The sequence below is a fragment of the Haliotis rubra genome, unplaced genomic scaffold (assembly GCF_003918875.1).
Source record: "Haliotis rubra isolate DU_JTF1 unplaced genomic scaffold, ASM391887v1 Scf121, whole genome shotgun sequence".
Classification (NCBI taxonomy): domain Eukaryota; kingdom Metazoa; phylum Mollusca; class Gastropoda; order Lepetellida; family Haliotidae; genus Haliotis; species Haliotis rubra.
The window spans coordinates 1,924,060-1,939,260 of record NW_025765126.1 but is presented as its reverse complement, the minus strand read 5'-3'; the positions used below and the strand labels follow the sequence as shown (position 1 = coordinate 1,939,260).

The window sequence follows — 15,201 nt, the reverse complement described above, 5'->3', positions numbered from 1 at the left end:
GTTGTATAATTGGACATATATCATGCAGAAGGGATTTCCATTCTTCCAGATCCATCTGAAATGTGAAACACTTAACTACATCGGAAATGTTTTCTGTCGGACTTTGAGCGGCTCATACAAATTTGTTGTAGATTTAAGGGGGGAATCTGTTCCTGAACAACTGATTTCGTGCCAGATTACTTCTGAGGTGCTCAACTTCTCATTGTTTAAATGAAACATCACACGCAGATTACAGCTCACGTTGGTCCCAGCTCGTTACCGCCAAGCAAATACGACCATTTACATTTGATATGCAGAACTTTCCGTCACAGATTTGTCTTACTCTGTGCGAATTCAGAGATAAACTGTTTTGCATGACTTTTCCCATAGATTACGCCTTCAGTGTTTGTAACTGTTGGGTTTGTGTTGCCGTGCTTGACGAACAGTCCACATTATGGAATCCTGGAAGGGACATTGTCGCGTTGTCGCCCTCTCAAAAAGAAGCAAAATGAGGCAAAATTAACCAAAGCGCGACAAGGCGACAATGCAACAACGCGACATTTCGGCCATTTGTCGCGTTGTCGCGATGTCGCATGTCGCGTTTTGAATAATATTTTTCTATTCCTCCAAAGGGCGACATAGCGAGATATTTTGACTTTGAAAATTGCTTTTGAGAGGGACAACGCGACAATGCGACAACGCGACAATGTGAATATCCCTTCCAGGATTCCATATCATATACAGGCCTAAAACTTCCCTACAAATGAAGAAGTTGTTGTCCGTAAAAGTTTCTTGTCTTCGGCTTCTTCTATCTTTTAAAGGCGTATTCTCTGACTGACTGAGTTTGGTTTTACGCCGCTTTTAGCAACATTCCAGCAACATCACGGCTGGGGACACCAGAAATGGGCTTCACACTTTGTCCCCATGTGGGGATTCGAACCCGGGTCTTCGGCGTGACGAGCCAACGATTTAACCATTAGGCTACCCCACCGCCCCTAAAGGCGTATTCAAAACTTAATGGTGGGATTTTATGTAGCTTTATATTACTGCGTTAATTTGTACAGTGTGGTACAGACTTTTCTGTCAACGATCGTCAGATCATCTCGAGACTAGACTGGTCAAGTATTCTACATTGTATATGACTACTATGACTACCCATTGTGACACAACATGTCTGACATCACAGATGAAGGTTATAGACTCTCGTAACCCATATCCTTCATTTATCTGCGGTGATGCCGCTGTCAAGTGTAAGTCAGTTATTGTGTTTCGGCACATATGTTTAACAGTCAGTAGTAGGTATGTTAGTTACCAGCTATGAAACCTTCTTGAAACGCTTTCTGAACATGTCCACAAATCAGCAGGACATATACCGACATTTACAGAGAGAACTATTAACATTATTACATAACCAACTTGTGTTAATCTCAAATGTGTCCCACGTTAGCTTATTTCATAACAAGGACGTGTCATCTGAAATGTGTCCCACGTTAGCTTAATTAGTATATACAACTTGTATTCGTCTACAATGATTCCCCGTAGCTCATAACCTCACCAGTGACGAAAACCTACACAGGGAGCGAAATGTCCGTCGTTAGATGCTGTTGTTAGCGTGGCCAATCAGCAGCGATGAATAACTGGATACAGTTTCAAATCGGTATGTCAATTAAAGATGTGTTCTTCTGCAAGGAATCCTAGGTTACGGTGTCCTCTAACAATGGTGGAATACGTAAGCGTGTGACCTGACCGTGTCGTATTCATCTGTCATGTATTCCCGTGTTCACCTGTCATGTATTCCCGTATTCACCTGTCATGTATTATCGTATTCATCCATCATGTATTGTCGTATTCATCTGTCATGAATTCTCGTATTCATCTGTCATGCATTCTCGTATTGATCTGTCATGAATTCCCGTATCCACATGTCAAGTATTCTCGTATTCATCTGTCATGTATTCCCGTATTCATCTGTCATGTATTCCCGTATTCATCTGTCATGTATTTTCGTATTCATCTGTCATGTATTCCCGTATTCATCTGTCATGCATTCTCGTATTCATCTGTCATGAATTCCCGTATCCACATGTCAAGTATTCCCGTATTCATCTGTCATGTATTCCCGTATTCATCTGTCATGTATTCTCGTATTCATCTGTCATGCATTCTCGTATTCATCTGTCATGTGTTCTCGTATCCACATGTCAAGTATTCTCGTATTCATCTGTCATGTATTCCCGTATTCATCTGTCATGAATTCCCGTATCCACATGTCATGTATTCTTGTATTCATCTGTCATGTATTCCCGTATTCATCTGTCATGTATTCCCGTATTCATCTGTCATGTATTCCCGTATTCATCTGTCATGTATTCCCGTATTCATCTGTCATGTATTCCCGTATTCATCTGTCATGTATTCCCGTATTCATCTGTCATGTATTCCCGTATTCATCTGTCATGTATTCCCGTATTCATCTGTCATGTATTCCCGTACTCATCTGTCATATGTTCTCGTATTCATCCGTCATGTTTTCTCGCATTCATCTGACATGGATTCTCGTATACAGGCCTAAAACGTCCCTACAAATGAAGAATCTTTTGTCTGTAAAGGTTTCACGTCTTGTGTTCTCGTATTCATCTGTCATGTGTTCTCGTATTCATCTGTCATGTGTTCTCGTATTCATCTGTCATGTATGCTGAAACACGTTGCTGCTTTTCGGCCTTGTCCTCTTTATTGGTAATTACAAATAATTTAGTTTCCCTTCTCCAACTTCAAACCCATCATTCCCAATACTGCGAACTAAGAGAGCAATTCAGGACCTCATCATAACGTCCATTGTGCTCACAAAAAGCACGATTTACAAATCGTCTAACAAACTACATCAAAGTTAGCTGGGCCACGTTGCCCCTGTAAATTGTGTCTATAGTTGGCAGGAGATTATGAAGCTGTATTGATTACTAGACAGCTGTTAAACCCGATCCAGTTAAGCCGGGACAATACACACTGTAAATATTGCAGATTGAATCCATTTATTCCGCCGATACAAATTTGCCTCCTCTAATTCTTTTGTGATTGCCCCGTCCCACTTATAAGACCGTCTTTCCGGCGAACTAATGATGAAATTATTACCCTTCAGCCCCTGCTGGCCTGCCGTCATTGTGGTGACGTCGTCGATGTCTCATCGGGGGTCACGTTGTCGGGGATAATGCCGGGACGAACCGCCACTCGTTGTCCTACATGCCCAGCAAAACTTGATCATGAAATTAATGTAACAAATTTGCTAATATAACCTTATCAAAGGAATATCATTTATATTCAAATGAGTGATGGTCACTAATTTAGCACAAATTGAATAAAGTCCCGAGCCGCAAAGCGTTAAATCGTGCAATGTGAACAAGCTATTTTTCTCGTTTCGGATTTGAAATTCAGCTAATCCTATAACGATAAAAGATGTTCTCAAAGGCTCATTATTATTTATGCCCTTCTAACATATTGGCACTAGAACAGACACACAACAGGAGACGCCACGGTGAGCCTGCAACGATTTCTTCTATAAGTATATGCACATGTTAGCTTTCACACAATGTCTTTCAATAGGAGTCAGTAGCATCTTCCCCAGCAGATGCAATAACGACAACGTCATCGACGTCATCGCAGCGTTAACTGCCGTCAGACTAGCTCGAGTACCACAGCTCCCCTAGCTGGAGAGATTGTCATTAAATCAGGTTATCAAATGGCCAGCAGCGACTGTTTCTCTGGGGTTATACTGGTTCTACAACAGTTAATCAACCGCTAACTGTGTTCCGTCTCCTATACGTTAAGTATCTGCAAATTAAACCATGTAAGAATGAAACTGTTTCTCGTCGGAAAGTTAATTTGAATATTACCTGGTCCTTGAGATGTTTTTGTCCAACGGCAGAATACTGATTCAAACCCATTATCAGCTATATTGGAATAGTTACGCAGGATGGATACTTATTATGTTAGAGTCCGGACAAGCTTTTATTAAATTTATATCAAAACCGAATTTCTATCAGACAATAAAAGAGAAGTGTTCTCACCTTATATAACCCAACCGATGGTATTGTTTTAACTCTCGGTGCGTTCGAACCATATGAAAATGTTTTACGATAGACATAAAAACGATTGTGTAAATCTCGTTTTTCTAAACCTGTTTAAAACTTTGAACAGCTTCATAAAGGAGGGACTCGCAATTTCCGCTGCACGTGGCGTAAGCGAGTGATTTATAACGTTATTTTCTGTACAGGATGGAGTGAAACCCAATACACTTCCTTGTTTTCGTTCCCTTGTTAACCTGATGCCACTTTGTTAAAAGGTTTGTTGTACTTGAATGATTGAATTTGTAAAAACTGGAAAAACACAGTAAATATATTTTTGATCAGTTTCATGACATTTACTCGCAATCTCAGAATGATACAAAATGCTGAAGAACACTTTAAGAATTTAAGAAATAACCATCGCTATGTTCTATTGGAGAAGTATATCCTTTCTTCTCACCATAACAACCCGTGAAGGTCCGGGTTAGAATTGGTATTCAGTAACCCATGCTTGTCGTAAGAGGCGACTAACAGGATCGGGTGGTCAGGCTCGCTGACTTGGTTGACACGTCATCGGTTCCCAATTGCGCCGATCGATGCTCATGCTGTTGATCACTGGATTGTCTAGTTCAGGTCCAGACTCGATTACTTACAGACCGTCGCCATATAGCTGGAATATTGCTGAGTGCGGCGTAAAACTCAACTCACTCACTCACTCATTCACCTGGTATTAGATGATATGAACGATGTATCTCAGAAGTTTGGTGAAACTATTTGGAAGATTTGGACGTTATAACAGTATATGTTCAATGCAAGGTTTAATACACTGAAATTGAAAGACCGAATACTCCACTTTATTCAAAACAATATAACTGTGGGGACGGGAAATGACCTGCTAACATCGAACCAGGGTGTGTGCAAGACGAGGAAACGAGCTACCACAAGACTACCACTATCTAGCGTCTGTGGAATCTGCCGTTTTCCAATCCAGTCAAGATATTAGTATTGACATAGCCATTCTTTAGTGCTTCTGTTCATTAGCCAGCTCTACTCAGTAACGTGTATAAATCACAACCAGGTCTGTCAAGATATCTGAAACATGATGTCCCAGTGATCAACGGCTGGATTCATTTCGTTACCGTAACAAAAAGCTCTCTTTTCTGTTGTCCATATATTTTCAGGAATTTCGATTGTAATAGAGTAGATCCGAGGATTGAGTGAACCTGGTCAATATGATAAGTTGAAACAGAAAACTGATTATGTTAGGGCGATCATTAACGGTTTATCCGGCAACAAATCCTAATATGTCCCAATGTGGCGATTTTCTGACGGACGAATACATAACAGTGTATAAGCAGTTGCTGACGACGTTGTACTTTGACCTTTGTACAGAGATTAATAAGAAAAGTAATCAACTTTTTTCACTGCTGTAGTCGCGGCGGCTGAGCGAGCTAGGGCGGCTGACTTTGTGTGCTGGCGATTAGGTGCCTGACTCTGAGGGTGTGGGTTCGAATCCCAAATATAGCATGTTATAAATGGTTGGTCCCAAAGGGGGAGGGGGGCTGTGTTCCATGACCTCTTACCCATTTTTCGGCTTAAGTCATGATCAGTGGCAGAGTTTTGTCAAATTGACTGGTTGTCTTTGCGACATTAACGGTCACCATCAATAGCTACATTGAAATACATTTATTACATAATAAAAGAAAAGCTTCAGAGAAACGAGGGGGAATCAGGCTAATGTAGTCATATCCCTGTCGCGAACTATGTTAATCACTGCATTGTCTCTTCTCAATTATTTAGAGAATGTCGCCATATAGGTGGAGTATTTGCTGTGTGCGGCGTTTTTCTACAAACAAAAATGTCTTGAAAGACGTTCATCATGAAATTGCATCATAACACAAGCCTAAACAGTAATCAAATCTACACACGATGAATCAACCTGATGTCTTCTAACCACCAGCTACGCATACCTTACAAGTCTGGAATAATCTGAATATTTGTCCGATTATGTGTATGTTTGGATAAATATTCAGTATCAGTCTACAGGCGCCTCATCGATTTACACCAAATGCAATCGGAGCGTTAAACACTACTGCTGTAAATTATCCTTGTAACCTGCTAGGTAGTCGATTTCCCTATTGTCCTCAACCATTTACAGTTGCCATAAACTTCAACCAACCAGGAAACGGTGTCCTTTGGCTGGAACGAGTAGTCTGTGTCCAAAGGTCAAGGGAAACATTCCCCCCGCCTGATTGCAAATAACCACTCGTATGCATTACCAGTTTTCACACCAAAACGTTCATGCTAATGTTTAATATGGGTCTGGCTCTTGAAACAAGCAGCCGTTGTCCCGTTGAGAGCTCAAGTCGTGGCGCTGTCCCGTCACACTTTCTGCAGTACTCCTTCAAACCTCTTTGTCTTCCATTCCTTATTACCCAGAGGCTGCGCCATTTGTCAGCGCCTCCTAGCGGTGATGCGGGGTATTGACGTTTTAACAGTTCGTTTATTTTGGCTCGTTTTCAATTTTGCGAGATTGATAACTTGATTTGAACGAGCTGGCCAGTTGCCTTTGACATGCAGGTACGGGCTAATTAATTCTCACTCGGTGGTGTCATTGTTGGTCGATGTCTACCCAGTTCGTGAAGGAGTATCGACACATCTCGATCAGTCACTCTAGAGGTTAGAGTAGTACTAATCACTACTGATATACCTCCATTAGAGATGCTAAGCGCCCTGAAACCATACTGTTTGCTTTGAAAGCTTCCACACATTCCTCCGAATAAAATCCATTAGATACTTCCTGACTACTGGTGATTTGTGCCACCTTTTTTCGTCCACGAAGGGCGTTCACAAATTGTTACATCAAAAACAGCTCGGGTGATTATATAGATCAGTTTTCTTATTCTAAACGGGAATCAATAATATTCATCTGAAAAACGTCAGTTACATTTCACCTGTCGATTTAGCAACAGAACGTCCGTTGCCTCATATTTTATTCATTAACACGTTTCTGTTGAGATAACGATAAACAGTGCCCTTAATTCCGATGCTACGAGGCATTACGTTTTGACCCTTTTCACACATGTATTCTACCTCGGTCAAAATAAACGATTTTCGATTTACCCTTATTTGATCTCGTTGACCTCCCTCCCTATCAACAATGATCTACAACAACTATTTATCCTTTCTTGTCATTCTGTCGTTATCTAATTTGACAACAACTGAACTTGCGTCATTTCTGGTAATTTCAGTCCAGGAAGTGTTTGTAGTAATTCCATATTCTTTCCAAAAGTGCAAAGTTGACTTTTCTTGCAGTGTATTTAAACAGTAAACATGACGTCCAAGACACACGCGTATCCCAACAAGGGCAGGAGAGTTCACACTATACATCTATGTTAGTGAGGGTGCACGTTCAAACAGTGATGTGAAAGCCATCATCGATGACCATTCCCTATATTTCCATTCACATGACAACTATTGTCGGGCATTTGGATTTCACTTACTATGTGATTCCTAAAGCACATGCTCGTGACAGAATCGGAATTGTACAATGAAGATTTTATACATAATTCTCAGGATTTGCACCCGTGAAGGTCCGGGTTTGAATATTGATCTTCAGTAACCCATGCTTGTCGTAAGAGGCGACTAACAGGATCGGGTGGTCAGGCTCGTTGACTTCGTTGACACATGTTATTGATTCCCAATTGCGCAGATCGATGCTCATGCTGTTGATGACTGGATTGTCTGGTCCAGACTCGATTATTTACAGACCGCCGTCATATAGCTGGAATATTGCTGAGTGCGGCGTAAAACTCAACTCACTCACTCACTCACTCACTCACTCACTCACTCACTCACTCTCATGATTTGTGTAACGGTTTTGTGATGATTTATATACAGTGGCAAAAGCAGAAGGTTGTTGTAGAAATATCTTCTAATCCATATTGTGTGGAGTAATTGAAATATTATGACCCAGCTATCTGCTCTGGGATAGGTGATGAGATCTTTTGGGTCATCATTGGTGATATGAGGTAGTGTGACCCACGAGGTCGTAAAGGAGATCGGGAGTCAAATTCGGAATGAGCCTTTTGCAGCCAACATCCCCCATTATCGGGTGAAACTACATCTGTTGGCCACATATGACAAATTCTTTGAAACGATGCTTCTGATGAGTCGATCAATAGCAGATGGAGACATGTTGCTCAGGGGCGGATACAGCTCTTTGAGAAAGGGGTGTGTGTGTGCACACTATTGAGAAAAAGGGGGTTGCACACTTCATTTTCAATGAGTTTCAATGGTTATTTAATAAACTTTCAGGACAAAACGGGGTGCGCACCCTGCAACCCCCACCACCACCACCACCACCACCAAACACCCCACCCCGCCCCTCTGGATCCGCCTATGTTGTTCCCGTCATCAGCTAGAGCAGCACCGTGTTCATTGAAAGTCGTGGGTAGATTTTGGTTCGACATTAACGTCTGGCAGTGACCCCCTGACGTGTTCACTGGTGGAAGTTCCGGGACTGATTTCACAGATAGCCACGGCATAGCATTGACGTTTTGCTGTTTTGCTGAATTGGGGCCCAACCTTGAAACGATGAGCACGTGCATTATCGTGTTGAAAGATGCAACGTTGGTACTACCCTGTACCATTATAGTTCCACGTCCATAACACGTTCACTAGGACATCACTCGATTCCTTCGGTCTGGGAAGTCGAGAGAGAACTCTCTCTCAAACAAGCCCAGTGTCGATTACCCCAGTGAAGATCTTCCCTACACCACTGACGACTCTGATTCAAATGACGTGCAGTGAGTTGTGAAATGTCACGTCCACGCCGTCCACGCAAATGTCATATATATGTGTAAACGTTTAGCACCGTCCGGACATGTACTCTGACACTCTGTGCAACTAGCCTGTTATCTTGGTGTCGTATTTCCATCGTTCTGTCTAATCAAACCTGTGATGGAGTTGTTGCCCCTGGGCGCCCACAGAGGTGGCGTCCACGTTATGTGTTTGTTTGCATCAGCTCCACAATAACCTGAAGTCAGATTTGAGAAACATATTTGGGCAACAGTATTCTAACGTGTGTCCCCCTCATTACGTCGACGGAACATACACGTCCAGAGCTTTGCAATTGCCACACGACCAATACTGTTTCTTCCTTAATGATTAAATGTGATTAATAAAATGTCTTTGAGTATTTGGTTCTAAGCACTATCCGTTTGCTCACATCCGAGCCAGTAAATCTGCGTGGTAAATCTGCTGTCTGAGGACACGTGCTTCATGACTTTCTGAATGGTGTAGTGTGGAGCTTGACTCGGAAGCGTTTTCCCCACATCAATCATGTCAACCGCATGTTCCTGGACATTCACCTCATATTAAAAACACCAGTTTTGGTAGTATATTATACCGAGTTTGAGGTTAGTTTTACGCCGCTTTTAACAATATTCCAGCAATATTACGGCGGGGGACACCAGAAATGGGCTTCACACAGTGTACCCATGTGGGGAATCGAACCCGGGTCTTTGGCGTGACGAACGAACGCATTAACCACTAGGCTACCCCACCGCCCCGTATCTTATACTGGCATTCATTCAGGCTATACCCCTATATCCGCATGTATTTGTTACTGAGAGTGAAATATCTTAATAATGGCAAACACGGTGTAGTCAGTCAGAGGCCAATCTTGATTGAAGTTAAAAAGCACCTAAGAATATGAATAAGTCTTTGGCAGCAACATAATAGGCGGTGACACAGGTGCGTATACCATCATGGGCATTCAAAGTACCAATACAACTACAATGTACCTTAATGTAGCTTCATGTTCGTTATGATAAACAACAATTGTGTCCATATTTGACAACACACAACAGGTACATCGTCTGGGGAAAAAGACTCACCATGATCAGGTCAGGCTAACCGCCGGAACTACATAGGTCAGCTCCTACGACACGACGTGGGTATGAGGACATATATAGTATAGCAACACGCTGTCACACCTGCTGAACGTGGTAATCAGGTTTTACAACTGACTCAAGGTGCAGAGCCATATTACCCACACAATATGTCTGCAGTTGGTTGAAGATCATTTCATAAAGACATACACCTTCCCAGACATGTTCGTGTAAGGACGTTATCGCACCGCTGAGAAATCTAATTGCTTTCGCAACGAAGGCACTTCGAAAATTGAATGTTGACAGTGGAGGCACAGTGCTGGGAAACAGCTTGTGTGTAGAAAAGTGGACGGGTTTGAAGGATGGGTTAACCTGCAAGGAGGATGGACATTACTTCCCGTTAGAGTGAGATCGGAAGGTCAGCAAGCGTGCCAGCACAATGCGTCTATGACAAGCCATTTCAGAAACGTGCCTTTCCATGTTCGTACATGTGTGATTGTGTGAAGAAACAAACAATTCATAGTTCATACGATGTCGATGAGATAAGAACCTTAAATAGATACAAACCTCCTGCCTTCCCAATCTTGTTCAGATTAATGTACGTACATGTAGTGTTACATTTCTAAAAACATTTAGGCTTTCGTTAGGTTAGTGCCAATGTCAGATGACATATCTTTTTATGGTACCATTAAGTTTCACAAGTTTCAATGCAATCTTCTTTTAGTTAAGCAATATGAATGACAAATGTTCATTATCAATTCTCATTAGTAAGAATGCGCATGTACGTACCGCACAGCAATGGCGAACTGAAATTGTTACAAAAGAAAACATTGACATTCCCAGTTGCTTTGATGTTGCGTGAGTCGGTACTGGTGCCAGTGAAAACAGATAATCAACACTGATATCAGAGCAATATATTTTGAATCAGATTTAAATCAACGTTTCTTATTCCTCCCCATATAAGATGAATACAACAGACTGTGCGGTTTTCTAATGTAACCTTATCTAACAACATTGTGTATTATGACTAACATTTGGTAATCCCCATTACATTCATGTGAAGAAAGAGTAAAACAACATGCCATCTTTGGCGTCGGCAGCCTGTAAACAATTAAAACATATACACGATCAGCCACGGCCCACTCTGTGGACGCCATTGTTACAAGCGTAGAAACTGAGGAAACTCGAAGTACTCGAGACAAACTCTACGAGAGATAGGATAAGATGAGATGAGCTTACATTTTGTTATCCTTCGGGAAATTCAGATTACGTAGTTGATTAAGTCTAAAATATGAAAGAAAGCATATGTGACAAATTTGACAAAGGAAACAACATAATTGCCATAATTGGTTAAGCAGTAAGCTGATGAAGCCAGTGAGTACACAAAGGATAGTGAATGGAAGCCAGAGATGTATAAATACAGGAGTGGTACAATGAAGGAGATGTTTATACAATAGGTGCGATGTTTATACAATAGATTGGGCTTGGTGGAGCAATTATGTTGCTTCCTTTGTCAATTACAATGTATGTAGTTTCATTGTTATACACAGCATAAATATGCAGCTCCTCCACTTCATGTATCACTCTTGCTTGACAACGGTACAAGAATCTGTATCGAAACGTCGCACTCACGAAATAAAGAAGTTGTTATCCATAAAAACTTGTTCCATACGGTAAGATAGAGCGTTCGCTCGTGATATGAAGTAAGGGTTCGAATCCTGATTGGGGCCATTTCATGACCGTAATGTGTCCCGCCGTGATATGACTGGTGTAAAGCCACTCTGACTAACTCCATGACACTCCTGTCTGACTTTCAAACCCGTGAAGACCATCATTCCAGACTAGAACAAATCATTCCTGCCAAGGGCTTAGGGGTAACCTTCTCGATAAAATAATTGCTCGTCAGTCGAAGGATCGGATGTGAAGAAACTTTCTTGTGAAGGTGGAATATTGCACAACCCGCGTAAAATCATATACTCATGCCAATAATGGTTGTCACCCCCTTCGATTTTTTTAATTGGAGAGGGGTTTGTGGGGTGGGGGTGTGAGGTGTGTGTGGGGTTGGGGTTGGGAGTGGGTGACAACCATTATTGGCATGAGTATATATATACATATATTTCAAACTACCCTTCACGAAGAACATGTATCAGATCCATTTGTTGTATTTGATCAGATATTTTGCCTTTTACGCCAAAGGAAATCTGTTCAGGCGGGTAATCAAGATAATGCTCGCTGCCTCTGACGCTGTGTTTTTATGATTTGTCACAAAGGTGAATTTATGGAAGGCGTGTGGCTACCTATAAACATTCGCAAGGTGATCAAAGCTTTATATCAGAAGTTTAAAAAAAGGCATTCACCTTGACGTCATGGACTCTGCAACCGAAACACAAATCACTGTTAAATCACTTGGTTGCAAAACTCGACTGTCTCTTCTTCCCTGATTGATACAACCGTCCATTTTCTTTCACGGTGAGGTCCATTAATTCACTAAACAATCAGTTGACTCTAGTTCCAACTCACATGAGGATCATCTCATACAATGGCCTTCGTGATAATATAATTGACTAGGCAGTCAAATCTGTCAATAATCTGGGTAATTTTTTAGACCACCTCATCCCTATTACTGCTTCCAAAAGAGACGCAAGTTCGCTGCGGGGTAGCCCGGGGGTGAAGTGATTATTCTTCCGCTATTACGCCGTTCCATCACGGTGTCAATTATTTGCAATATCTCGGGACGCTACAAGCCAAATATCAATAGCGCAGACAGCGATGCCAACTTACATATGCTGTGGACGGACACTAATTGCTGCAAATAAGGCAATCCGCATATAGGTTTCCAACGCGGGGCCTACAAAGTATCGCCCAAGGTGGGAAGATGTTTTGTTGTTAGTAATTGTCATTTTCAAATCAAGTTATTTTTTCTTGTTCAAACTTTCTATTTAGCTGAATGATGCATTCTGATTTTGGATATGTATTGTTTGTCCACAGAAAGTCCTCAAAAGTTTCACATTTGAACTTCAAAAGTTTGCAGACTTTATATCAGACAGACTACATCAGGAGGCCCTTTAAGTCAGTATAGCACAGCGTTGGGTAGGCCAGGCTAGGCCAGGCTAGGCTAGGTCAGGCCAACTTAGCATAACAGGGCACGGACTAGCATAGACTAGCAAAATATAGGGCCGATCATTACAAAACATTACTGAGCGTTGCATGGCATTAAGCTTGATTAGAGGTGCAAAGCATAATATTGCAGACCTTGCTTGCATCTTGATCACAAGATATCTGCAAAAATCAAAGTGTTGATGCATGTTATCTCTGACGGAATACTTGGAACACCTATCCTAATATTACATCTCGCCAACAGTTCCAACGTCTACCTGTTTAAAAGACGACTCTGTGTAGACCCAAAATCTACTGGCTTAATGACAGCAGGAAATTAGAACCCGTGTTCTCCGCTGATCAAATGGTTTTTGTTCTGTGTCCTTTTCATCCCAACAAAACATCACGGTAACGTGACGTACGCATATGCCAAGTCTGTCTTCCCTATTTGACAAAAGACAGCAACCAGTTTGATGAGTTAACACGGTGCACGAACAACGTTAATTAGACAGGTTCATTATGGGAGAGGAAGCTCTCAGCAGGAACCTAATGGTGATGGTACTCTATACGTTGTGTGTGTAACCACTGCACACACAGATAACCCGTGTGTGTTACAATACCTAGTGATAGAGTAAAGCCCGTCAGGGACCAGGCGTCGCACCAGAATCTTGGAAGATTGACTGCTTGGCGTTGATCGTATTAATGTGTCTCGACATCAGTTAAGGTTGCATTAGCTCATGTGTCCAGTTAATGTTTTGGGTCGATATGGAAGACGAGGTGCCTAGTATAACTTGTCTGTAGGTATCCCCTACAGTCGCCATGAAAACATCAACGTATTACAGTATAAAATGCATTTATGTGATTATAACTGTTACACGTATTTTCTTTATTTGTCAGGTGACCTTTGGACGAAATGGTGGACCTATCAAGGAATATCAGGTAAGTCGATTGTTTTTTTTCTGTCTTTAATACTTTATGAGGATGACGTCACGGTGTTTACAAGGCAGAGTTGCTCCCCTTAGATGTTATCCGCAGTTACCGTACTTGATATAAGTACACCACTGGTAAAACGGATTTACGTTCACCTTTCTCAACAGGATTTATAGAAACATATACTAAACAAACAAAAAAAGAAACATGGACTCATTTACGTCCCAAACATACCCATATAGAACAAATGGTTGCTAATGGAGAAATCTGGTTTATGGACGTAATGAGCGTGTACTAAAACAGGATTAAACATTAAAGTAAAAAATACCAGCTCCTTGAGCATGCACTAGTTGCGTGGATATGTGCGCTATATATATAAATATCCTATATAATAATAATAATAATAAAAAGTGCGCTCTCTACAGTCAACAGTAGCACTACAGGGTCACTGTTTTATTTCACAGGTAATAGCCATCTGAATTGGAGCTTGTTAAGTACCACGTTAGCCCCCACCCCACCCACCCCACCCCCACCCCCTTCACAGCAGCAAGGCAAGGTTGTCACGAGACTGAGACCCCTGAACACCGCATAAGGCAACCTACGCCATTGCTGTACTAACATGTCGCTCAGTTCTTAAACATTCTTGGGTTGACGTCATATGGTGACTTCTACCAAGAGCATCCCAATGTGTTCAATGTGATTGAGGTCAGATAATCTCGATGGGCACTCCAGGACGTCAATAAGAGCATTTTCAGGTGCAGTTATGTCCAGCATAGACGTTCGTTTTGCTTTACCTGTGTCAGAAGCGGCCCAACATAAGGACGTCGGGCAGGGCGCAAGCGGTTTCGCATGGTCTGGGCGAGTCTAAGCAGTGTGTTACTGGTACGTTGCGGTCGTAAAATGATTACGCAAATGACGTAGTCGAATTTGATTTGTCGTCCTTCCTGGGGCGATCAGATGTCACACCCTTTCGATGCACACATGTCCTCAGGTTGTAAATTGTCCGTCAGGTCCACGTTTTCAAAACAAACGTGCTGCATGCACTCGGGTGGTTCACCCAGTTGAAATGGACTGATGCGTCAGGCTAGATATGGCCATTGCGATATTCACCCATATTAACTACCTTGTACTACCACCAAGGTGCCAAACTTCATGTCTGTTTCGTATGCTTACTGGTTTGCTGTAGAAGATGACTGCATCTTTAAGACTGTGGCTTTAAGGTTTTATTGTATGATATCCTATCC

At 41.9% G+C, this 15,201-nt stretch overlaps 1 protein-coding gene across 1 annotated transcript in view; it reads left to right on the top strand.

Annotated features, from left to right (window-relative positions):
- LOC124265168 (putative carbonic anhydrase-like protein 1) overlaps positions 1 to 15,201 on the top strand; it is a 74,390-nt gene that overhangs the window by 23,365 nt on the left and 35,824 nt on the right. The window contains exon 2 of the mRNA XM_046699959.1: positions 13,925 to 13,966. Within this exon, the coding sequence (XP_046555915.1) occupies positions 13,925 to 13,966 (42 nt within the window). The remainder of the gene's footprint in view (positions 1 to 13,924; positions 13,967 to 15,201) is intronic.